At 52.1% G+C, this 22,729-nt stretch overlaps 8 protein-coding genes across 8 annotated transcripts; 4 read left to right on the forward strand and 4 right to left on the reverse strand.

Moving 5' to 3' along the window:
• Nucleotides 1-363: 363 nt before the first annotated feature.
• On the forward strand, nt 364-831 carry PMZ80_009891 (uncharacterized protein; the record flags this gene model as incomplete). Its single annotated transcript, XM_064878284.1, has 2 exons — nt 364-585; nt 712-831. The coding sequence occupies 2 exons, from the start codon at nt 364-366 to the stop codon at nt 829-831; spliced, it is 342 nt and encodes a 113-aa protein (XP_064725852.1).
• A 1,075-nt stretch (nt 832-1,906) lies between these two features.
• On the forward strand, nt 1,907-4,239 carry PMZ80_009892 (uncharacterized protein; the record flags this gene model as incomplete). The annotated part of the gene is made up of 2 exons (XM_064878285.1): nt 1,907-2,344; nt 2,398-4,239. The coding sequence occupies 2 exons, from the start codon at nt 1,907-1,909 to the stop codon at nt 4,237-4,239; spliced, it is 2,280 nt and encodes a 759-aa protein (XP_064725853.1).
• A 476-nt stretch (nt 4,240-4,715) lies between these two features.
• On the forward strand, nt 4,716-10,064 carry PMZ80_009893 (uncharacterized protein; the record flags this gene model as incomplete). The annotated part of the gene is made up of 4 exons (XM_064878286.1): nt 4,716-5,486; nt 5,540-6,577; nt 7,305-8,319; nt 9,121-10,064. The coding sequence occupies 4 exons, from the start codon at nt 4,716-4,718 to the stop codon at nt 10,062-10,064; spliced, it is 3,768 nt and encodes a 1,255-aa protein (XP_064725854.1).
• Nucleotides 10,065-10,598: 534 nt separating this feature from the next.
• Nucleotides 10,599-12,020, forward strand: PMZ80_009894 (uncharacterized protein; the record flags this gene model as incomplete). Its single annotated transcript, XM_064878287.1, has 2 exons — nt 10,599-10,827; nt 10,885-12,020. The coding sequence occupies 2 exons, from the start codon at nt 10,599-10,601 to the stop codon at nt 12,018-12,020; spliced, it is 1,365 nt and encodes a 454-aa protein (XP_064725855.1).
• A 2,291-nt stretch (nt 12,021-14,311) lies between these two features.
• On the reverse strand, nt 14,312-15,475 carry PMZ80_009895 (uncharacterized protein; the record flags this gene model as incomplete). Its single annotated transcript, XM_064878288.1, has 1 exon — nt 14,312-15,475. One exon carries the CDS (start codon nt 15,473-15,475, stop codon nt 14,312-14,314), a length of 1,164 nt encoding a protein of 387 aa, XP_064725856.1.
• Nucleotides 15,476-16,935: 1,460 nt separating this feature from the next.
• RPN5 (proteasome regulatory particle subunit) lies at nt 16,936-18,459 on the reverse strand (the record flags this gene model as incomplete). The annotated part of the gene is made up of 2 exons (XM_064878289.1): nt 16,936-18,030; nt 18,079-18,459. 2 exons carry the CDS (start codon nt 18,457-18,459, stop codon nt 16,936-16,938), a joined length of 1,476 nt encoding a protein of 491 aa, XP_064725857.1.
• Nucleotides 18,460-18,901: 442 nt separating this feature from the next.
• On the reverse strand, nt 18,902-20,626 carry MET3 (Sulfate adenylyltransferase; the record flags this gene model as incomplete). The annotated part of the gene is made up of 1 exon (XM_064878290.1): nt 18,902-20,626. The coding sequence occupies one exon, from the start codon at nt 20,624-20,626 to the stop codon at nt 18,902-18,904; it is 1,725 nt and encodes a 574-aa protein (XP_064725858.1).
• Nucleotides 20,627-21,435: 809 nt separating this feature from the next.
• MET16 (3'-phosphoadenylsulfate reductase) lies at nt 21,436-22,362 on the reverse strand (the record flags this gene model as incomplete). Its single annotated transcript, XM_064878291.1, has 1 exon — nt 21,436-22,362. One exon carries the CDS (start codon nt 22,360-22,362, stop codon nt 21,436-21,438), a length of 927 nt encoding a protein of 308 aa, XP_064725859.1.
• Nucleotides 22,363-22,729: the final 367 nt, after the last annotated feature.

Below are 22,729 nucleotides of genomic sequence, written 5' to 3' on the forward strand. Positions count from 1 at the left end.
TTTCCTAGGAAGTTCGGCCGCAAATGATCGACATGGGAAATCGTCATGCTTCAAAAAAGCTCCCTGGTCGCAATTCTAGAGTAGAAGAGCAAGTGTCTACCACTCCAGTTCCTGTACCAAAATCATCTCGCCATTGATTACACCAGAAGCGCATCGCAAACCGATTACTCGATTTGCACTTCCCACGATAGTCATATAACCAAGTGGCCAGCCACAGCTCCATACCACAACGAACTTCGCCGCATCCACCTCACCCCAGATCCGAGTCCCACGACTTATCTCAACCATACCCTGCACACATCACCTGAGGTCTCACGCCACCTTGACTCATTCAAGCGCATAATCTTACAGACTTGCTACACCATGGCATCAGCCATCGCAACCGCAGCCGACACCTCCGCCTTCTCGATACGGTCTCTCTATCGCTCGCTGCTGCGGCAGTCGAAGCAGTTTGCCAACTACAACTTTCGTATGTACGCTTGGAGGAGGACGAGAGATGCGTTTAGAGAGGCCCAGAGCTTCAAGGATGAGCGGCAGGTGCAGGAGTCGGTGCAGAGGGGGTTGAAGGAGTTGCAGATTATGAAGGTAAGGCCCCCAGTACTCAACTGTGAGGCGCGAGCAGGACTGTGATCTTGATCTAGTTCAAGATCCTTGCGGACGACAGTGACCGAGACGGGATCAACCAAGAATTGAGCTAACACATACTTACAGAGACAAACAATAGTATCCCAATTCTACCAGCTCGATCGGTTAGTCGTCGAAGGTGGCAAGACGGGCAAAGAGAAGGATGGCCATACTATCCTGAGACAGAAGGACACTGGTTGGGATTGAGCTGTCTATTTGGATTATTTCGATGTACGAATATTCTATGAGCTTGAGATACCAGTGTGCATATCTTCCTTTCTAGTTCTAATCGTGGACCACTATTGCAATACTCACTCACATCTTTCACGCGTGACCGTTAAGACAAGATGTTGGTAGCTTCTATTTTGAAGGCTCTACCAACCGATATTCACAGCAAGTGGAAACAACAAAGGAGGGAATTCCCGTTCAGTCCTCTGGAATCCATGTCTATGCATGCATGTTCGGCGGTATCAGTACCTGGACCTAGGGGAAGACTGAGTACGAACGCCAGGGTCGAACAGCACCGGAGCAGAAAGGGACGTGGAGTTGACGTTGGATACATGACAATTAATGGCAGAAGTTGGCTTACGGAACGACAGCGTTTCCGAAGGCTCATGAAACACATCTCGTCCCGCTCTCTATTTCCGATGCGAACCTCTGCAAGTACTCTAAATGCCTATTCTTACTACCTGACCACTTTCAGACTTCTCAAAGCCTTCGTCACTTACCTTCAGATGCGCCCCCGTAGTCTCGCTTGAGCTTCCTGCTTAACGGGGGTATATCCCCGAGGATCTTCCACTAGCTCCAAACCTAAATGGACAAGTCCCTGAGCGTTCCTGTCGCGTCGTGTCTAGCTTTATGCCATTCATCAACATCATCTAGAAACCTTTGCGCCATAACCACTATCGCTCGCCGAGACTATACAATTGTTTGTAACAATTCATACCATCGACCACGACACAATCCCACTTGGTTTGTCACTAACCCAGGCTCGGTAGCCTTATAACCACCAAGATGCCTCCAGTAAGTAACATCATGCTCATCACTTCGCGCCACGAGCCAAGCACGAGCCATACATCTTCTGGGCTTCGAAATGTCCGGTCGTCATCATCCACAACGAGGAGTAGCATGGGCTTGCAGTACCTGCTTGAAATTATTCACTGTCGCCAATAGTGTCGAGCGTCCTGACAAGCCTCACGGAGGCACTCCTGGTTGCCCTGGTTCTGGCTCAACGGCTGTAAGAATCTTGGTTGATCAGCAGGGACGTCTATTGCCGGGCCAAATGCCTCCGGGGAAACCTCTTGCTATTGCACATAAATCATGTTGGGCGCTTCCTGGGCAGGGCCCGGCCTTGCCTATGATTCCTGCTTCAGCATCGCTAGCGCCCGCGTCAGTTGTTGCGCCAGCACCGGCACTACCAGGAGCCAGCACTTCTGGACAGATTACGGTCCGGCCTTCTCTGAGCGTAGCAACCGAGCACAGGCAGTCAGACTCTTCTACGACCAGGGTTAGCGCATATACCACATCTGCACATCCTTCTTCAGTACCGCCAAACCGCCCATCACTCGTTGTCGTGCTTCGCTATACGCCACCGAGGCCTCCTAGTCCTGCTACCATTGCACACTACTATCCCTACCCACCACCACGCCGTAGTTATTGGTCCGCACACAACGCATATGGGCCCCCTGTCCGACCAGGAGAGGATAACCCAGCTACCTACGTACCCCCAGAATGGCGATGGCTTACTAAATTAACACTAACTTCTTCCCACAGCGCTCTCGAGCAACCAGAAACCAAGATGCCGTCACCCGCTCCAGACAAGGACAAGTCATAGACCTGGACCCAACAGATGGCCTCCCAGTCCAAAAATATGCCCTCATGAAAGTGACCCTCAACCAAGACGCCTCATCCGATCCAACGACAACAAACACAAAATCCACAAACTCAGCAGAATGGGCTGCGCAATTCAACACCCCACACTTTCCCTGGTCAGAGCCACCAGTTCCATCATTCCAAAAAGAGCTGCCAATCTGGAACCAAGAACTCATCCGCCGCGCCCGAGCAGGCAACACAAACGCAAAACTCTCAGTCTGGGACCGCAAGAATAACTGCTGGATGTCTGCCGCAGAAGCAGAAAAGAAAGCAACGCCTCTCAAGTCACTTCACCTCAACAATCTCGAAGCTTCTACAGACACAAACGGCAAACTCGCCAACGGCGATGCGGAGTCCACAAAATCAGACGCAGAATCCGACGCCGCCGACTCCTCCAATGACAATGACTCGAACAAGTCAGCTGACGAAGACGAAGAAGACGCCGACGAAGGCGCACCCTTTAAGACCTCCTCTACCAAACGCCGTAAACTAGCCAACCGCCTCAATGGCCCAGACGAGACACGTCTAATCGAAGTCAAGAAATGGGTGCAGCTCCCCTCCACCATCGCAGATCGCACACCAGACCGTAACTTCCTCGCCACACGACGACCGGGTATGCCACCGCTTTACAACCCGGAGTACGCGCAGCGTATGTTCGGACAGTACCACTCCTCGTCCTCGTTGGGCGGTACAGCGGGCTATGATCTAGGGGAAGGCGGCGGGTTGAGCAGTGCGACGGGTGCGATAGGTGGTTCTGCTGCTGATGCTGGGGCGAGCACGCCGCAAAGGAAGAATATCCCGCCGAGGCGGAAGAAGAAGAAGCTTGGTGGACCGGGGCGGAAGCCGAAGAATTGGCATGCGAATCAGGCGGCGGCTGCGGCTGCGGCTGCTGCTCAGGCTGATGGGGCGAGTGACGTTAAGACACAGGGTACGGGAGATGGAGCAGCCGCTGATGGTGGAGCGATGGAGGGTGTGCAAGTCACTGGTGATGCTGGCGCGGAAGCTGCAGTGAAGACCGAAGGGGAAGCGGAAGGGGAAGCGGAAGGGGATGATAACAACGAGAGTGGCTCGGAAGCGGAAGGCAGTGAGGAAGGCGAGATCGATGAGACTGGTGGTGCTGAGAAGACGCAAGAACAGAATACACCTGACCCTGCAGCAAAGCAGGATCCAGCATCTACGCGCAACGCGATGCAAGGCGCAGATACAGCTCGACCCGCACTAGATGCACAGAGTGATGCGCCGACCACATCGACTACCACAACACCAGCAGTCGCTGCGCCAGAAGTCACAATCACTGACACCGAGATGAAAGAGTCCGAAGCTGAGCCCATACCAGAGCCAGAACAACACAGGGCCCCCATCTCCGCGATCATGAACACAACAAGCAACACGCCTCGAGCAGCAGCGCCGACCACAAGCGTCGAACATACTATCCCGGGTCTTGGCGCTGAGAAGCCAGCAGACGCGGAAGAACAACAGATCATACAGGAGAATGCCGAGGCGATCACTACTACAGCAGATCCGACGCAGGAACAAATCGGTGGTGTATCGGAGGCATTGACTACGGCGGCGGAGATACCGAGGGAGGAGCATGAAGGGGTGCATAAGGAGAAGGAGGATGTATCGAGGCAAGCAGCGGGGAAAGTTGAGGAAGCTGGAGGCGAAGGTGCAGGTGAGGTTGACCTTTTAGGAGCTATGGATGAGGCAATTGATCGTGGGATGAGTGAGGGTCGAGACGCATAGGCAGAAGCCGGAACCGCGATAGCATGACAGATGGATGCACTGATGTAGATAAGGATTCTTGCATGTATTTTGTATATTATTGGATGTTGCGCTTTCGAGCAGATCTATCGTCGGCACATACATGCTGCTCGCAGGCTACCTGTCGACGTTTGATGGTCCTCGCTGAGGCTGACACTCGTGCCACTGACCACTGAGTCGGAAATGCAGTACTAAGATCAGCTGTGGCTGACACGTTTGATACGGTGACCATTGTTGTCCAAGCTGCGTAGCCTTAAGGCAAGGTAGTGTTCTAGGAAGTAGACTGCGTAACCCATCTAGCTGACTTGAAAGGAAAAAGCTTCAAAAGGTGAGTGGGTGACTTTAGCGTCCTCAATAGCCCGATTTGGCAGGCGCTCGGGTGGTTCAGGCCCCACACCATGCAACCTAATTTCTTCGGACTTCATCTATCAGTAACATTCTGCAGCATCTTTCCAAACATGGGCAGAAATGATGCCGATGACGAGGCCTTAGAGCCGCTCGCAGGCTCCTCTTTCCACCATGAAGAACCAGAAGAAGATCCAACAACAGTACACAACACGCCTGACCAAGCACTCAATGAGGTCCAACACTTCGCGAAGACCTACGGGCTGTCTCACAAGCTCGATGTCCTACAGAAGGCAGCAGCCTTGATTCAGGGAGATGTCAAAGCATCTGAAGTTCCGAACATCACCAGTCATGAGCTCGCTGCTATACAAGACGAGACAACACGAAAATGGCGCCAGCCAAAGATCATGTATCTTACCATTGTCATTACAGCCCTCGGCGCAATGGGACAAGGATGGGCACAAACCAGCATGAATGGAGCAAACCTCTACTTTCCGGCTGCTTTCGGCATCGGATCTGATAGTTCACGGGACAACTTGATCGTTGGACTGATCAACAGTGGGATCTACCTCAGTAATGGTCTACTCGGTGCATGGCTTGTTGCACCTCTCAATGACAGATTCGGTCGACGTGGAGCTGTGTTTGGGGCTACAGTCATCTCGTTCCTGAGCAATATCGGTGCTGGTTTGGCCCAGAATTGGCAGCAACTATTGTTTTTTAGGCTTGTTCTGGGTTGTGCATTGGGCGTCATCACGAGCACACTCAACGTTTACCTGGCCGAATGTGCCCCGGCTACCATCCGGGGTGCCATTGGCGTGGCATGGCAGGCATTTTGTGCGTTTGGAATTTTCATTGGCTTCGTCGCGAACGTGGCTGTCTACAATGTAAGTCCTCTCTTCTCTTCTCTTCTCTAAATCCAGATCTAACATCACGAAAGTACGGTCCGAATACCTGGCGTCTCCAGCTCGCTGCGCCCTTCCTCTCAACAATCCCACTCCTCCTCCTAACCTACGCGTGTCCCGAATCGCCCTCCTACCACATCAAACACTCCTCCCGCTACGACCTCGCCTTCCAATCCCTCTCCCGCCTCCGCAACACACCCCTCCAAGCCGCCCGCGAACTCTACGCATCCTACCTCCAGCACTCCACCGCCACCACCAAAGACACAAACCCCCCATCATACCTCACAACCCTCCTCCAACTCTTCACAATCCCTCGAATCCGCCACGCAGCCCTAGCCTCCTACACCGTGATGATCGCCCAGATAATCTGCGGCATCAACATAATCGCCTTCTACAGCAGCACCATCTTCCACGACGCGAACTTCAGCACCCGTGGCGCCCTCCTCGCCTCCGTCGCCTTCGGCCTCGTCAACTTCCTCGGCGCGTTCCCCGCCATCTGGACGATGGATACCCTCGGTCGTCGCAGTTTGTTACTCCTCACGCTCCCTCTCATGGCGCTCACTATGCTAGCCGCGAGTCTAAGCTTCAGTATCCCGTCTACCTCACCCGCGCACTTCATCCTCCTCGCAACAACGATATACCTCTTCTGTGCAATCTACTCACCCGGCATGGGTCCCGTGCCCGCCGCCTACTCAGCCGAGGTCTTCCCCCTCTCGCACCGCGAGCTCGGCATGTCATCTGCCGTTGCTGTAGCGAATCTCTTCGCGTCCGTGCTGTCGTTGACGTTCCCAGCGCTGTTGAGTGCGTTGGGGTCACAGGGGGCGTTTGGGCTCTACGCGGGGTTGAATCTTGTGGCGTGGGCGTTGGTGTTTTTGTTTGTGAGGGAGACGAGGATGAGGACGTTGGAGGAGTTGGATGGGGTATTTGAGGTGGGCGTGGGGAGGTTTGTGAGGTGGCAGTGTTTTGAGGTTGTGCCTTGGTGGGTTGGGCGGTATGTGACTGGCAGGGGGGTGGGGGAGTTGAGGCCGTTGGAGGGGGAGGAGTATAAGGCTTTGGGACAGGATGAGGAAGAGGTGAGTTAGTTGGGAGGGGGGTGAGGGGTCTGCTTGTGGGTTGAAGGTTAGATGCATTGTATTGTGATGGGTGGATATTACTGCTTGTTCTATGGTATTGAACCCTGTCCACGTCGCGGCTTGTCCCAATCTGAGTATCGCTTTCGATGACAGCCTTCCAGCACAACCGCAAATGCATGAAAGCTGGTAGGGCTACTACCCTCGTTACTAACACGTGCGATATCTGCACGATGTACGGTGAAGCATAAGTCAGCCTGCTGTATCCGAGGACTGCGGCTAAAGGTGTGCAGTCTTAAAGGCTCATGCTCCTTTCTACCACTACGGGCACGATGTTCTCGATCATCCGGCAGTGCGCTACCGAGCCATCTTTTGTCATGCATAGTTAGAGGCTTGAGGTAAACCGAACCTGGGTGTCGAGGTTACACAATGCTCTGTGCTGCAGGGCAGGATAACAAAGTGCGCCGATTACGGAAACTGCGTCATGATCTACCGTGCATAAACTTCCAGGTTATCTGATAAACTTTCGAGTCCATCGATTCACGTATCCATGATGCGGTCGATCTGGATAGTTAGATACCCGTAGAGGTCTGGGAAGGAGCTCTGCTTCACAGGTGTAACAGAGTGCCTATCTAATGGCATTCAACACCAACACCGATATCTGGCTTGTATGCATGCTCTCCGTGACAGACCACACCACGTAACAACCCGTCGCTAATACCGCGCGCAGGCAGGAGCATTCGCAGCTTTCTCAGTCGACCTACTCGTCTACCCCCTCGATACCATAAAAACACGAATCCAGTCCCCAGACTACAAAAAGCTATACACGCAAGATGGACGCACGAACCGAGCTCTCTTTCGTGGTCTCTACCAGGGCATCGGCTCGATCATCCTCGTAACATTACCCTCAGCAGGAGCTTTCTTCACAACATACGAAGCTCTCAAATACACATTGAACGATTCCGTCCCTCCGAACTCGACGCTGTTCATGCCACAGCCTGTCATCAACGCAGTAAGCAGTGGCGGTGCGGAGCTCGTTAGCTGCGCAATATTGACGCCTGCCGAGGTGATCAAGCAGAATGCGCAGATGGCGAGTAGGGATGTCAAGGGCGTCTCGCCGACAATGCAAGTCCTGAAAGAGTTTAGAAAGCACCCGTTTCGGTTATGGAGTGGGTATACGGCGCTGGCGGGGCGAAATCTGCCGTTTACTGCGATGCAGTTTCCTGTGTTTGAGCATTTGAAACAGTATTTTATGGAGAAGAGAACGAAACAGAAGGGTAGGAAAGTGGATGGGATTTTTGAGCGTGCTTCGATTACGGCGTTGAGTGCGGGGATGGCTGGGAGTGGTGCTGCTTGGATTACGACCCCGATTGATGTTATTAAGACTAGGATGATGCTTGCTGCGGGTCAGGAACGGCACAAACCGCAGGAGAGCAAAGATCTTGGGAAATTGCTGACGGAGGGACTTGCGAGTAAGTCGAGTAAGGGTATCTGGGAGACAGCTAGAGAGGTTGCGCAAACAGATGGTATTCGTGGCTTTTTCAGAGGCGCTGCATTAAGAGCTGTCTGGACGGCACTGGGAAGTGGCCTTTATCTGGGTGTTTATGAAGGAGGTCGTTTCTATCTCGAGGATTCAAGAAAAGCAAAAGAGGGAGATCACGTTATGCAGAAAGACAGGGATTGGAGTAATGTCAAGGTTGGCGTTGGCAGCAGTAGATCTCAGGGTGATACTGTCAGAAAGAGCGGTTGGCAGGATGAATCTGGTTGATCTGACAATCTTCTGTCCATCAATACGGGCATGATTTGCGACGAAAGATGTCATCTAGAAGCCAGGTTTCAATGACGAGCGAATGTGGCAGCCCAGGCTATGTCCAGAGCACGTGGGCACATGAGACACAGCTTCACGATTTGCTGCAAAGCACGGCTCCGTCGCGAAGGTCTATCCTGTTCAGCGCGCAAAAAGAGCACGGCTAGCGTCTTGCAGTCTCTCCAGCAGACCGTGTGTTAAGCCATCTGCCTCGTCGCGACGAAACTGGCGCAAGCGAAGCTCAAGGACATCTTCATCACACCATCGGAATTGCGCTGCGTCCCAATGTCAGGACCGATGCACAGCAGCCTACCCGCGAGCTCAGTGGGACCCCGCTTCTGCGATGGAGGGTCCTTTCAGGCATGCTTCATTCGTCACGACAGCTGGATCTAGCTTATAAGCAGGTCTAAGGAATACAGCCTTGCTAGTTGCCGTATGATTGCAGCTAGGAAGTAGGTACAAGCTGGTATTCGCGTGGCGGGACTTAGAACATAGATCTAAGGTACATTTACTTCATCTCGCAAATTAGAGAAACAAGTCGTGGTAGTGTATGATCGCACATACAGTGCCAAACGCTCGGTTGCCCCTAAAACGTAATCGGTAAAACCTCGGTCATAATTATCTCCTGCATAGGTATCCGTTAATTCTCCGTGATACACACTCGCAATCGCCACAATTGATTACAAGAACAGATGGGATGAGCTTATGCGAAGCAAGTTCAACCCTCACAGCTCTGCAGCTCACAAGCTAGCATGTCTCTCTCTATACCGCGCCCTGCTCAAGCAGTCACTTCGCTTCTCCGAGCAGAGCACTACCACCGCACTGATCAACCTCATCCGACACCGATTTCACCTTGACCAGAGCATCACATCCCAACAGGTCATATGTGACGCCTTGAAAAAAGGGCGGCAGGCCCTCACTGTCATCTACACCGCAACACATGGCTCATCGACTGCGCTTGCACAGATCGCAAGCACGCTCGACCAGGTAGCCAAACACGCCTCGGACCTAGCGAATCTGCGGACACATCAAAACAGCCTGCGCAGCCCTACGAGACCAGGAAAATTACCCAAGATCGCGCACGTTCGAGGCGACGGAAGCAAATTCTGGGCTGAGAGAATCCCAAATCCTATTCCAGTGCTCAATCGACCTGTACCCAAAGAGCAGCTGCCGAACCCTGAGAACCCGCGTCGCGTACCGATACTGGCCAATTTTCAGGGTGTTCCCTTCCTCCGCTACAAAGCAGGTGCACAATCGCCTAAGTTGACGCGGATACTTGGCGACGTGTACGAGCGTAGTCTCAGGAAACGGGATATGGAGAACCGCTTGACGATGGAGATAGAGCATGCGCATCTCGAAGATGACTGGGATAGATACGTGTTCAAGCAGACTGGATATCGAGAACCGATGGACACTTTGCTTGAGGATGGAAGATGGTCCCACAGAGTCAAGAGTTGGGCCGAGGATACGAGGGCGGCGCAGCAGGAATTGCAGCAAAGCATGAAGGAAGCTAGCAGCAGAAGAAACGCGATGACATACAAGATGTGGGACATTATACAGAAGGAGAAACAGCTGGCGGAGAAGGAGAAGGCTGAGAGGAAGGCAAAGAGGAGGTTGGAGCGTGAGCAGGTGCAGGGGCAGGAGGGTGACGCTGTGGCCTTGGGAGATGTTGGCTCTATCTGATGTCCTGAGGTCCGTAGTGTTCTTGGGGTTTCAACCCTGACGGTTGTACCAACAGCATGTATATTACTGCACACTGTCGTACCAGCAGCTTCAAATTTCCATGTCGCAGCTCTTGAGAGTGTTGGTGGTCATAAGGACGATTGTTCAACTGAGTTAGTGGTAACGTTGTTACCACTTAGATACCGAGGTACCTCCATGCTGCCTGCGTTGTTTCTTCACCTTGTGCCATCTGTAGTGTACTGGTGCCGTTATTGCTCGCGAGACTCCATGTCTACCGGAATGTACCTCCGTTCATCGGTCGCCCTTGCCGTTATCTCCCCCTTGTCCTATGACGTACTTTCTTCACGTTACTTAGCACTTCATCCGATTCCAATCAGGCGATATTCAACAAGCGAAGTAATTTGATCTTCACAAGGCAAGCACAGACAAGATGTTTCCATCTTCTCGTTCCTGTACCCGCATTATCTCCCATCCCAGATACCTTTTCTACCAGTCCGACCACCACATCTCATCGTCCTTGGCATGAACTGAAAGATGCCTTCAACCATCTTGACCTCCTTCAGCGGCGCCCTACAAGCGTCACTTTCAGTCCTGCTGGTTATTTTCTACGGTGTTATAGCGGCTCAGTTCAATCTGATTGACAATGCTGCAGCAAAGAAAGTTTCGCACCTTTCCGTCAAGTTGTTCTTGCCATTCTTACTTCTCACAAAGCTAGGGAAGGAGTTGACTCTAGAAAATGCTGTGAACTATGTACCTATCCTCGGTAAGTCATCTTCCTGTTTCGGGAACCCGTTCCAGTTACGTATCTAACACCGTCAAGTCTGGGCGGTCTTCTACAATGTGGTCAGCATGGCAATCGGCTGGGCCGCTGTCAAATGGGGCAAACTGCCAACCTGGGTGACTCCTGCAATCACATTCAACAACACCACTTCACTGCCACTACTTCTGATTCAGTCGCTCGAGAGCACCGGTATCCTCAAGACAATCTTGCAGGATGGGGAAAGCACAAGCGACGCCATCAGTCGGGCGCAGAGCTATTTCTTGGTTTGCTCGGTCGTCAGTAATTGTCTTACCTTTGCAATTGGCCCGAGACTGCTTGAGGGTGAGTCAGAGAGCGACAGCGACGACGAGAATGACGAAGAGGACCGATTCAAACCTAACGGCCAACCGAACGGCAACGCGAACGGGAATCGCCAAGGAGAGGACCAAGATAACGGCAATCAGCAACAGGATGAAGAACGACCAGAAGAAACTACCTCGCTTCTTCACGATAGGTTCAATAGCTTTGGTGCACGGACAGCAAATGCAACCCACGACACAGCACATAATGTTCTCTACATGCACAATATCCATCCCTCGCAGGTTACTTCAACTACAAGATCGTTCTTCTCTACACTATGGTCCTTCTTCAATGCACCACTCATTGGCGCCCTCATAGGTTGCGTCATTGGTCTCGTCCCAGCACTCCACAAGGCTTTTTTCGCCGACTCGAACGAAGGCGGCATCTTCACAGCCTGGCTCACAGCAAGTCTGAAGAATGCAGGAGAGCTCTTCGTTAGCTTGCAGGTCATCGTTGTTGGTGTGAAACTTTCAAGTTCACTGCGAAAAATGAAAAGAGGAGACGGCAATGCCGGACGCATACCGTGGGGTGCTGCGATTTTCGTCTTCTCGATTCGCTACATCTTCTGGACTCTCGTGTCCATCCCGATTATTTATGGACTGGCTAAGAACACGAAGACACTGGACGCAGATGGAATCTTGTGGTTCTCCATGATGCTTATGCCGCTTGGGCCGCCCGCGATGAGTTTGATACCGATGGCCGATGTGTCCGGGAAGGACGAAAAGATCAAGATGGCTGTTGCGAAGCTCTTGACGGGTATGTATGCAGCCAGTCCCGTACTTGCGTTTGCGGTGACGGCTGCTCTCAAGGCAAGCCAGAAGGCGATGGACAGCTAGTCAATTGTCTTCCATCACGTTATCGTGGAAAGCCATTGGAGAGTGAGCACTGGTGGCGATGCGAAGCCTTCGCTTCTCATTGTTACAGAAGCTGGAGAATTAGATCTCAAAAGAGGAGAGGTCGTCGGAATTGTACAATAGTGTCGAGAAAAGTATATGGGTTCAATTGCGAAGGAATTGGTGTCCAGTTTCTCTCTGCACAGCTGTCGAGTTGAGCTTTCTGTCCCTAATTCCCTCCGAACATGATCTAACGCAAGCTGATGTTTTCCCAAGTTATTGACCTACCAGTGAGACCGAAATCGAATCCGAGCCTATAAAATCACGACTTGGCGCAAAGAGTAGATGTAAGTCAAGTTAAGTCGCGAGATTCGAGAATGCCAGAACCACTCACAGCAGGCGTCGAGCCAGCCAGCCAGTCATGGAAGCCGAATCACATCAGATCGCCACGACCAAGAGGCCAGAACAACACAACTAGACTAACACACAAGTCAACCAAACACGTTCTACGACCTTCGTGAAAGCAGCTTGCGATCCCAACAATCCAAGTCGCAAACCGTTCACATCACAACGGGCACATTATGATCTATGATTCCCACTGCGCATGATTCGCTAGTTAGCAGATTTAGACATGAGATCACGACTCCGTCAGTGGTACAGGCAAGCAGCCACGACTGGACAATTGATGGTCAACGGCCGCAGCTGCACGCACCACTGCACTTACAGTGACCTAGTCGAGTAGCAGCACGGGGGCTGAGACGAGCGAGGTACAGTACAGTATAGTCTACCGCAGAGCAGGCACACTCTAGACCCGCGAAGCTGAGAGCACGACCCACCGATACTGTAAGTCTCACATGAGGAAGGCATGATACCTAGCCTGTCCGTGCACGGGAGGTACAATCTAGGGTAAGAGGAGAAGGTGCGATCACTCAGGGCGGGTCAGTGGAAGTGCGAGTTGCATTGAGGAGGGGCCACTCGTGATCTGGAAGGACCGACTTATAGTAAGGAAGGTACGACTCAGCATGCGGAAGGTACGACCCAGGTATCAATAGGGATGAGGAAGGTACCACCAAGATACGAATGAGGTTGAGGAAGGCACAACCAAGGGTTAAAGGCAGTTACAACTCAGGAGCATTGAGTGAGGAAGCTGCGACCTGTTCTGAGGGGCCGACGAGGTGTTGTTGGGGAATATGCGAGCCGGAATGAGGCAGGTACGACTCGGAGTATGCAGGTACGACCCACTCGAAAAGGCAGTTGCAACTCTGGGATACAGAGCAGGGAACGCGCGACCCACGCAGAGGAAGTTGCGACCGGCAACAAACATGTGGAAGGCGCTCCCGAGGTTATGATTGGGAAGGTACGATCCTGAATGGGAAAGCTGCGACCCTGGAACAGGATGGTATGACCGACCAGGGAAGACAGTCACGACTCGGAAGTGTCGGCTAAGTCAGGCGCAAATCGGCCGAAGGAAGCGACAGTGCACGGTGAATCTGTGGTAGGCACAACTGAGAATATACTTGGGGTGGGCGCAACCGCGAATGAAGCAGGTACGACCAGGTGATAGGAAGGTACGACCTAGAACCTGTCCATAACGAGGAAGGTGCGAGTCGGAAGATACAACGGCGCAGGCGCAACCTGCTCCTTGGCTTGAGGAAGTAACGACCGGGCATGAACGGCTGGGAAGGCGTGATAGCGAGCACTGTCAAGTAAGCTGTAATCAGAAGGAAGTCACGGCTCATGATGCAGCAGGCGCGACCACCGTGGAAAGCATGGCGGGAATTGGAGGCAGCGACGATTGAGATCTCAACGGTGGTAAGAAAGGCGCGATCTGCTTTTGGGTTTGGAGGAAGCCACGGCTAGGAATGGGAAAGCGGAAGGTGCTGCCCGATATGTCGATCAGGAAGGCGCGACTTGGGGAGAGGAAGGCGCGGTGCCGAGAAAGGAAGGAACGTTTGAAGATAGGGAATGGAGGCAGTCACGACTCAGGAATGGACAGAGGGAAGGCGCAGCCTATTTCGAGGCTCAAGGAAGCAGCTACCGGGAAGGCAGATGTAAAAGGCGCGACGCAGTATGATGTCGAGGAAGGCACGACCAGCAACAAGGAAGGCGCGACAGCCACGTGAAACAGGGGAGGGAGAGCGCAGTCAACGAGTGACTAGGGTCAGTCAATTGTATATCTTCAACGCTGCAAAGAACGCCGCCGCTATGCTATCTCGTACCGTGTTTAGGAGAAGGAAATCATCGAAACATATTATGGCTTCTCGGCTATACCATCAAGGTAGGGTGAGCCCTGATCACCGCATATCCTTATCCACCTCAATAGCAATAACCACACTCTCAACATCCCCTTTCTTCCCATCCGTATCCACCCCACCTCCCCTCGCAAACCGTGCTCGTCTCCGAAAACTTCCCATCCTACTCCCATTGCCACTTTCACTCACCAACCGTACCGGTCCCAAACTCGACGACTTGCGCGCGAAAACGCCAACAGCCTTGACGAGGTAAAGAGCGTACCCCGCATACCCAGCCACAACGATGAACCCCAACACAACCTTAACGATACTCAGCTCGCTCACACCGCCCATCCTATGCCCGCGGATCTGAATTGGGCAGACTTGCTCCGCGCTTACGTCGCCAAACGTTGTGATCTCGCAGTTGACCCAGAAGGATTGCATGACTACCCAGCCCAGGCAGAGGAGCACACTCGCACTAAAGCTGAGGAGCGTACCGACTCGTCGGCGAGTCACGACGCCCTGGGCATCGACATCTGCGCCTGCGCGGCGGAAGCGGAGGGCATCGCCTAGGCGTGTGGCTTGGCTTGTCTCGGGACGGATGAGGGAGGTGAGAAGTTCGACGCTGGTGTGTAACATTGTTAGGAAGGGGAGCGTGGCGGTGTAGAACGTCAGAGCTGCCATTGCGGAGGGTGTGCTGAAGGCCTTTTGGTTTGAGGCGTCTTCTGCGAGGGCTGCTTCGACGCTTTGGGATTGTGGGTCGGTGTAGATGGGTGCGTCACGGCTTAGCATGCGTGCGGTGGTGTCTGTTGATGCCGCGGTGCTGGCGGGTGTCTCGGTGGTTGTGGAGACGCTGATGAGGGAGACGGTGCTTGTGATTGGGGCACTGGCGGGTGACGAAGAGGCGGCTGCGGCTTGTGCGGCTTGGATGTTGTCTGAATGAGGGAGGGCAGCACAGTAGGCGAAGATCGTAGAGAGAATCAGGATTGTGAACGAGATGAGGAGAATGCCGAGTAGGATCCATTGGCGTGTCCGTTTGGTGGAAGTGATTTTCTTCTTGAGGATTGGCTTTGGTGGCTTCTGGAGTTCTGTGACGGTTGAGCTCGCAGTCGTTTTTGACTTAGTGAAGTTGAACTTGAGGTTCCTCTTTGCGTCCGTATCTTTGATTACTGATGTAGGAGGTGGAGGGAAGTATAGTGACTGGTTGGTACTCGTTTGGTTCGGCATCGTCGTGGATTAGTGCTCCTGTCTTCTGGACCGTTGATCAATATGTTCGGTGATGGTAGCTTGGGCGTCCAGCGTCCAGGTAGGATAGAGATGAATCCCAGAAAACACAAGTCGAATAGCAGAAAGGAGATTCGTTAGCTACAAAGGAAATGGTAGAAAGCAGCAAGAGTCGTACTGTGAAAGCGAAAGGGAAGTATAGGCAGGGTATACTCGCTGTGTTTATCAGAGACAGCACATCGCGACCAGATACGTGGTCTGGCGCATAAGGTCGTCACTGCGGCTCCAAGCGTTTGCGTAGAACTTGGAAGCATACCATGAGCCGCACCCAGCGGCTTCCCGCCTGGCATAGTAATCTTGGACGTGTATGAGGCATTGCCAAGTACTCCAATGTAGTGTTGTTTGTCGTACATGGTAGGGCGTAGGCGGCCGCGGTAGAGGCCAAGGCCTATTTTGGGAGAAGGCAGACTCTTGGAAGCCGCAACTTGCATCAAGCACGATGCGTCCGATGCCAATCAAGCATGTTTATGCTGCGGATGTATCAGGCTTGACGCATTCGATACCAGTCAAGAGTATGTCTCCGGCGGTAATTGCTGTCATTGGTTGTTGCGCATGTAACAGACAAGCGCGTAGATGAGACTTCATGATGTTTCAGATTGCAAGGCAGCTTGGCAGGAACCACGCCTCCCACCGGTTAGCCTAATTTGGGTTAGCGCAAGATCGCACCGTACAACGAAGCAAGGCAGGACCGTGATGCATCTTGATGGGAACAATGTGTTAATCGCTGAAGTCAGGCTGCACCTGCCTGCAGAAAGTGTTGTCGAGTACTTCATTTGCTGTAGACGTAAGCGTGGTCAGACACATGATTGTACACCTATGCCGCCACGCACTCCTGACCCACCGCCGGCCAGCCTCCCTCCGTATCTTCGATGGACTCATCAAGGTGCAATATGCGTCTCCCTGTCCAGTATCATCAGCTCAGTACACCAGCTTCACCTTGTCACAGTGCATTCTTGTACTTCCCAGTCCGATCCACAACTATAGCAATCAAATCTTTCTCACCAAAGGCTGCAGCAAGACCAGTGTGTGAACGCTCGCAGGACTAAGATTTCGTTAGTGATCGTAGCTTGTATCCGAACAATATCAGTCTCGCTCGTAGGAGTAGTGAGAGATATTGAAATGTGATAATGGTGAGCTTAAGCAACGACACGTAGTTGTCCGTTATAGCATTCCTTGGGCGGCTATCAGCCATGTTCGGAAGAGACACTCTATCAGGGCAATCAGAGTGCTGTGATACAAGTCGGCAAAGGTCGAATTGAGCTTCATTGACGGCCGTAGCTTAAAAAGTGGCCGTGCTTGCAGGTGCGCCAAACGCCCGTGCGGAACATCATACCGACAGACATTGACGTCCAACCAGAATCGTAATCGTAATGGTTGGCCGTATCATCGGATGCGTCTCAAATTCACGCTTTTGCTTTGCCGGCTTCCTTCTTCTCACCAGGCTGTATCCTCGCCATCATCTCTTCTCGCTGCATCAAGTGACCAACTCTCTCTAACAACTGCAGCAATCCTCGCATGCTGCTCGACCACTCATCCAGAACCTCATCTGGACCTCTCTTGACCTCGAAGTTGACAACTCTAGCAGGTCTGTCGATCCTGGCATAGACAGTCTTCTTGGTGACGAGGTCACTGATGTATTTCTCCGTCTCCTCTTCTGACAGGTCGAGCAGCTCACAAAGTCTGGTGAATGTGATTCGCGTATAGTACTTCGCCACAACACGAACGTTATGTTCAATGACCCGGTGTCTTAGAGCCTCATAACGAGTGTTTGCTTTGGGGTCTTTCGAGTTCGGAGTCTTGTCGAAGATGTCGGTACTGCACAGGTGCTTGCCAAAACGTTCCTCGACCATTGGCCAGCGCATCAGCTCATTGATAGTAAATTGTTTCAGCAGGGCTTGATCCTTCGGCACATCCTCATTTCGGGTGTCCTGCTTGATCCGGTGTAGAAGATCAGATTGCTCATTATCGTAAGGCGCCAGGAGGATGAAGTAGATGACCCGCTGGAGGACCGCCCGCAGCTGTTCCGGGTTGTTCTCAACAGATTCTGTATCCAGAACTTGTCTGTAATTCTTGCAGACTTCGAGGTATTTATCTTCGTGCTTTGCAAGGGTGATTTGTTGTTCGTAGTATCGCAGCTTGAGGTCGGTAACATCGTCTTCTTTCTCGGGAGGTGCTTCATCCGGACCTCTCTTCTTTTCAGCCTCCTCTCGCTCCTTCTTCTCTTTCTCCAACTGCTCTGGTGTCTTCTTCGGCTTTCGTGCAAAGTATCGGGTGCTGATCTTTCTGCTCAGGATGCCGGCCTGCGTCCAGTCCTCGCTCTCTATGCAGAGTGCCACCTGTTCCAGTATAAATTCTGTCTTTTCCCGTCTCGTCATCGATCCGAATGTCTCGACTTGAAGTTCGCATAATATATCCCGTGCAGCAGTTACATCGCCCTGCGACTTCTTGATATCTGAAAGGACTCTGGTGACTCGTGCTCGTTCAACTTCGACGAAGATCTGTACCTATTAGCAGCACATTTGAGAATGTTGTCCAGATTGTCATACCTTGCCTTCTGTCACCGTCCGTAGAGTCTCAATGACCGATAGCTTGACTTCGGTGCTGGGTGTCTCATCTAGGAAGCCAAAGACAGTCTGGACCATCTTCGTGATGGCCTGCTTGAGTTGACCATGCTTCTTCGATAACAGGAGCACCTGCTCATTCATGTAACTCCAGTCTCCAGCGTCCTTGCATATCGTAACAATAGCAATCAATATCCTTGAAGTCGTGGCAAGATCTGATGACTGTCGAGTCTGCTTTTCGAGTGATGTGAGTTTCTCTACAGCCTGTTGCAAGTCTTTCTTTGCTAACGACTCTGCTTCGGGAATGATCTTGTCGGCATCCTTCGTAAAGTCCTTCTCTGGCTTGAAGAGAGGATTGTCCGCCATCTTGAATGTCTTCTCGCTTAGTGAGAGTGGTTCGGTGCTTATAATGTCGAGGCAAAAGACTTGATTACAGACAAGGCGCTTGCTAGCTACACTTGAAGAAGAGGTGGTGCAGGGTGTTGTCTTGAATTAAACGTGATCATGGACTGTAGACCACCGCATGCGAGGCAGGAACAGCATTGCGCATTGCATCTGCGGCGAACGGAAACCGCGGTGGAGTCTTCGTCATCAGGCTCGTACCTGCTGCTGCTGCTGCCTCAGGTGTCCAAACTATACTTAAGATGAAACGGCAGGCCCTGCTCGTCGTACTTGTTTCGGAAATCATGCTATCATCTAGTCATTCACGTATCTGTATGCTTGTCTACCCTACCCCTATCCATAAGCCCGTATATCCTCTGCCAATCTATCAAAATAGTATGGTCCTCATAACTCATTAATGTCCAACCTAAGTAGCAGCCTCAAGGTAGCCACCAGCCTCCAACATCAGAATGATCTGGTGCACAATCGATCTGACGGACTGTTTCTCTGCATCAACTGTCAAGTCAGCGTCAGCTGGCTTCTCATATGGATCATCAACGCCAGTGAAGTTCTTGATCTTCCCTTCACGCGCCCTCTGGTAGATGCCTCGTTTGTCAGTCTTCTCCGCATATTCTACGCTTGTAGCAACATGCACGAGGATGAAGGTGCCGTATTGCTCAACAATGTGTCGGGCGTCCTTTCTTGCTTGATCGAACGGTGCAATGGGAGCCGCAATCACTGCAGCGCCGGCCTTCGTAAGCTCAGAAGCCACAAATGCGATTCTGGCAATGTTGGTGTCCCGGTCTTCACGAGTGAAGCCGAGCTCGGCTGACAGCTCTGATCGAACCGTCTCACCAAGAAGCAGCGAGACTGATCGGCCACCTTGCTGGTTGAGCGTCACTTGCAGGGCACGTGCAATGGCGTCCTTGCCTGAGTTCCATAGACCGGTCAGGAAGATTGTGAAGCCCTGGCTGTATCGGGGAGGGTTCGACTCTCGCAACACCTTGACAACTTCGGGGTAGGAGAACCATTCTGGGATGGGTGCGCCTGTTTTCAGACGTCTTCGGAGCTCGGTGCCGGAGATATCAAGTGTCTTGGTGCCCTGTGCCACTGTGTCCTTTGGCTGATACTCGTCAGAATCGGGGAGGTATGTCATCTGTTGGAACTCGACCACGTCGATGCCGAGCTCTTCTCTGTATTTCTCAATGGCTGTCTGTGCGTCATATGGTCCGTAGAAGTCGACACCCTTGCTGTTCTTGCCTGGGCCTGCGTGGTCACGTCCAACAATGAAATGAGTTGCGCCGTGGTTCTTTCGAATGATAGCATGCCAGATGGCCTCTCGGGGACCACCCATACGCATGGCGAGGCCGAGCAGACCCAACACAGCCATGCCGTTCGGGTATCGAGGCATCAATGCCTCATAGACTCGGACTCGAGTGAAGTGGTCGATGTCACCAGGCTTAGTCAAACCCACCACGGGATGGATGAGCACATTTGCCTGGCGATCTCTTGCGGCTCTGACAGTCAGCTCTCTGTGAGCTCTGTGCATAGGGTTTCTGGTCTGGAAAGCCACAACCTTAGTCCAGCCCAACTTGTCAAAGTGTGTTCGCAGCTCTGCTGGTGTGTATCGTAGGGCAACATAGTCGTAGTGGTTAAGCCTATTAACCGCCTCGACTTTACCCCCTATGTACATCTCTTGTGTCTGCTTCATGAGATATTTGATAGCAGGGTGTTCTGGGTCACCGCCAAAGACCTCTTTCGCTTCCTTCTGTTTGTCTGGCTTGTAGATGTCGTCAATGGTAAGGATAGCAAGGTTTCGGTCGTCTCTGAAATCTCGCAGAGTTACCCGGCCCCCAGACTTCAGACCAAGAGCCTGCACCTGCTTGGGAGAGATATCGAGGCAGATTGGCATAGAGAACAGAGCACCGCTCTTGAGTCTGAGATCCGCAACAACTCCGTTGTAGTCCTGCTCGTTCATGAAGCCCTCGAGCGGGGAGAAACCGCCGTTGAGGATGAGTTCGAGATCACATAGCTGTCGTTCATTGAGAACAATAGCGGGCAGCGTCTCGGACTCCTTCTGAAGCTCGTCATGCCTGGGGGCATCTCGAGCCAGCAGATCCTTAAGTATGCCTCCATGTGGGGGGTTAGCCATATTTGCTGATCAAGAATAAGTGCAGAGAATAGAAGGAAGATTCTCTGCAGCGAACGCTGTGGTTTGAATATGAGGGAGAGCGACGGCCCGATGTGGAATGCAAATACAACTGTCAAGAGCAAGCTAGATCAATATAGACGGTATGAACGAGCAGAAAAAATAGTCTGGCATGGGTAGCATCGTATGTCGCAATTGTCCTGGAGTCCTAACAGCCATTAAGAGTGTAGGAAGGTTAGCATGCGGGCTCCGTGAGTTCTCTACGGGGACCCACCCCGAACCCGTATCTGTTTGGAAACAGTACCTGTGCCTTGCAGATACAGTTCCGAAGGTCCTGCACTTGAGGAGAACCTTGTTGTGGAAAGGATCTGAAAGAAGTACGTGCAACGATTGTTGAAAATGAAGCTAGGGATACGAGAAGGATGCAGCAGCACACACCGTCGCGCGCTCGGCACCCCTCTTTCCTTGGCGCAGCTTACATAGGTGCAACGACGATAAGACGTTCATCACACCGGCCATTGCACAACAGGAAGCGAATGCACAACTTTGAAAGGGGACAACACTTTCATCAAACCGTGTTCGTTCACCTCATGCTCAGTTCATGATTCGAGCTTCTGCATCGAATTCTCGTGCTATCTTCGTTATGTTACACATCGCAAACAAATGCTGACCGCTCCGCCGGATATCTAATGCAATATCTATGCCAGACTGCTAGCATGCAAGCCACAATAATCGAACCCTTGTCGACGCGTCGACACCGATCGGACCCATGAAACGCCGTCGCTATGCTTGATAAGACCTAGGACATACTTTTAGGAAGAGGAAGGTGATGCAGGTTCAGCCTGAGAAGCTTTGTGCAGCGCTTCTTGCAAGGCTTCTCTTTCCCGCTTCTTTTCTTGCTCCAAGAGAAACTGAGCATACTTGGATCGTGGGTTGTGGATGCCACATTCTGTTTTCTGCTGGCCCTTCCACCGACCGGATCGCTCATCTTCACCCTCGGCGACAGGCTGCGTCGAGTGCCAGTCACCAACACTCTTGTACCCTCGATCGAGAAGTGCGTTGTATGGCACATTGTTGTCGGTTATGTATTGCTTGACTTGCTGGAATGTCCAGTTTGCAAGAGGGTTGATCTTGATCAGGCCAGCTTCATCGACTTCAATGATTGGAAGGTCTCCCCTCTTGCCGCCCTGGCTTCTCCTTCGACCCGTCAACACGGCGTTCACGTTGAGTTCCCGGTATGCCCGTTCGGCAGGTTCGACCTTGACAAGGTAATCATATCGGCTGTCATCGGTCTCCCACAACTTTTCGCCATACTTGTGTGCGAATTCGTCTGCTGTGCTGACACCCGCAGGCTTGGTCACGTGGACATTGACCAAGGGATATCTTTCTCGAATCTGGTCCACTAGGGCAAGAGTTTCTTCGAAATGATGCAGAGTATCAATGAATATCAGGTCAACCATCTGCGGTCTTGGGATCTTGAGCTTGGACAGCATGTCGAGTGTAACAAGACCTGTCAAGCCAAAAGCTGTTGTCTGGTATAGCTGAGGCAGAGAGGTGATACACCACCGCAGTACATCCTGAGGCTCGAGGAACTGCAATTGTCGGTTGAGAAACTGAAGGTGCTTCTTGGTGAACATGACTACTTCTTGTTGTTCGTCGTCGCTGCTAACAGATGCATAGCCCGAATCTATTGGCGAGCTTCGAAATGCTGCACTTTCCGGAGAAGATGATCTGGACATGGCGATAGTTATGCGAGATATCAATGAGGTCAATGAAACGTGGAGGTGGCCAACAATGCTGAAGATGGTGTGTATATACAGGATAGAGCAATATTACAGGAAGCTGGAAGAAGAATACCTACCTTCAGTCGGTTTACAAATCAGCATCATCATGGACAGGAATTGCGTGCTCAACAGCCTCGAACGGCCCCAGCCAGTCAAACGTTTCTGCGGTTGAGAACATCTGGAGCAAGCCCTTCCAGAACGCTGAAATATTTCTCCTTACAAATTTGCGTACTGGTCAATCACGCAATCTGACGCTAAACCTTTTCCGGAGGGATACGGTAGCATAAGACGTGCCCACGGCAATTTTCATTGATCAGGAGCA

The sequence above is a fragment of the Knufia obscura genome, assembly GCF_036327395.1.
Source record: "Knufia obscura strain CCFEE 5817 isolate CBS 148926 chromosome Unknown scaffold_15, whole genome shotgun sequence".
Lineage (NCBI taxonomy): Eukaryota > Fungi > Ascomycota > Eurotiomycetes > Chaetothyriales > Trichomeriaceae > Knufia > Knufia obscura.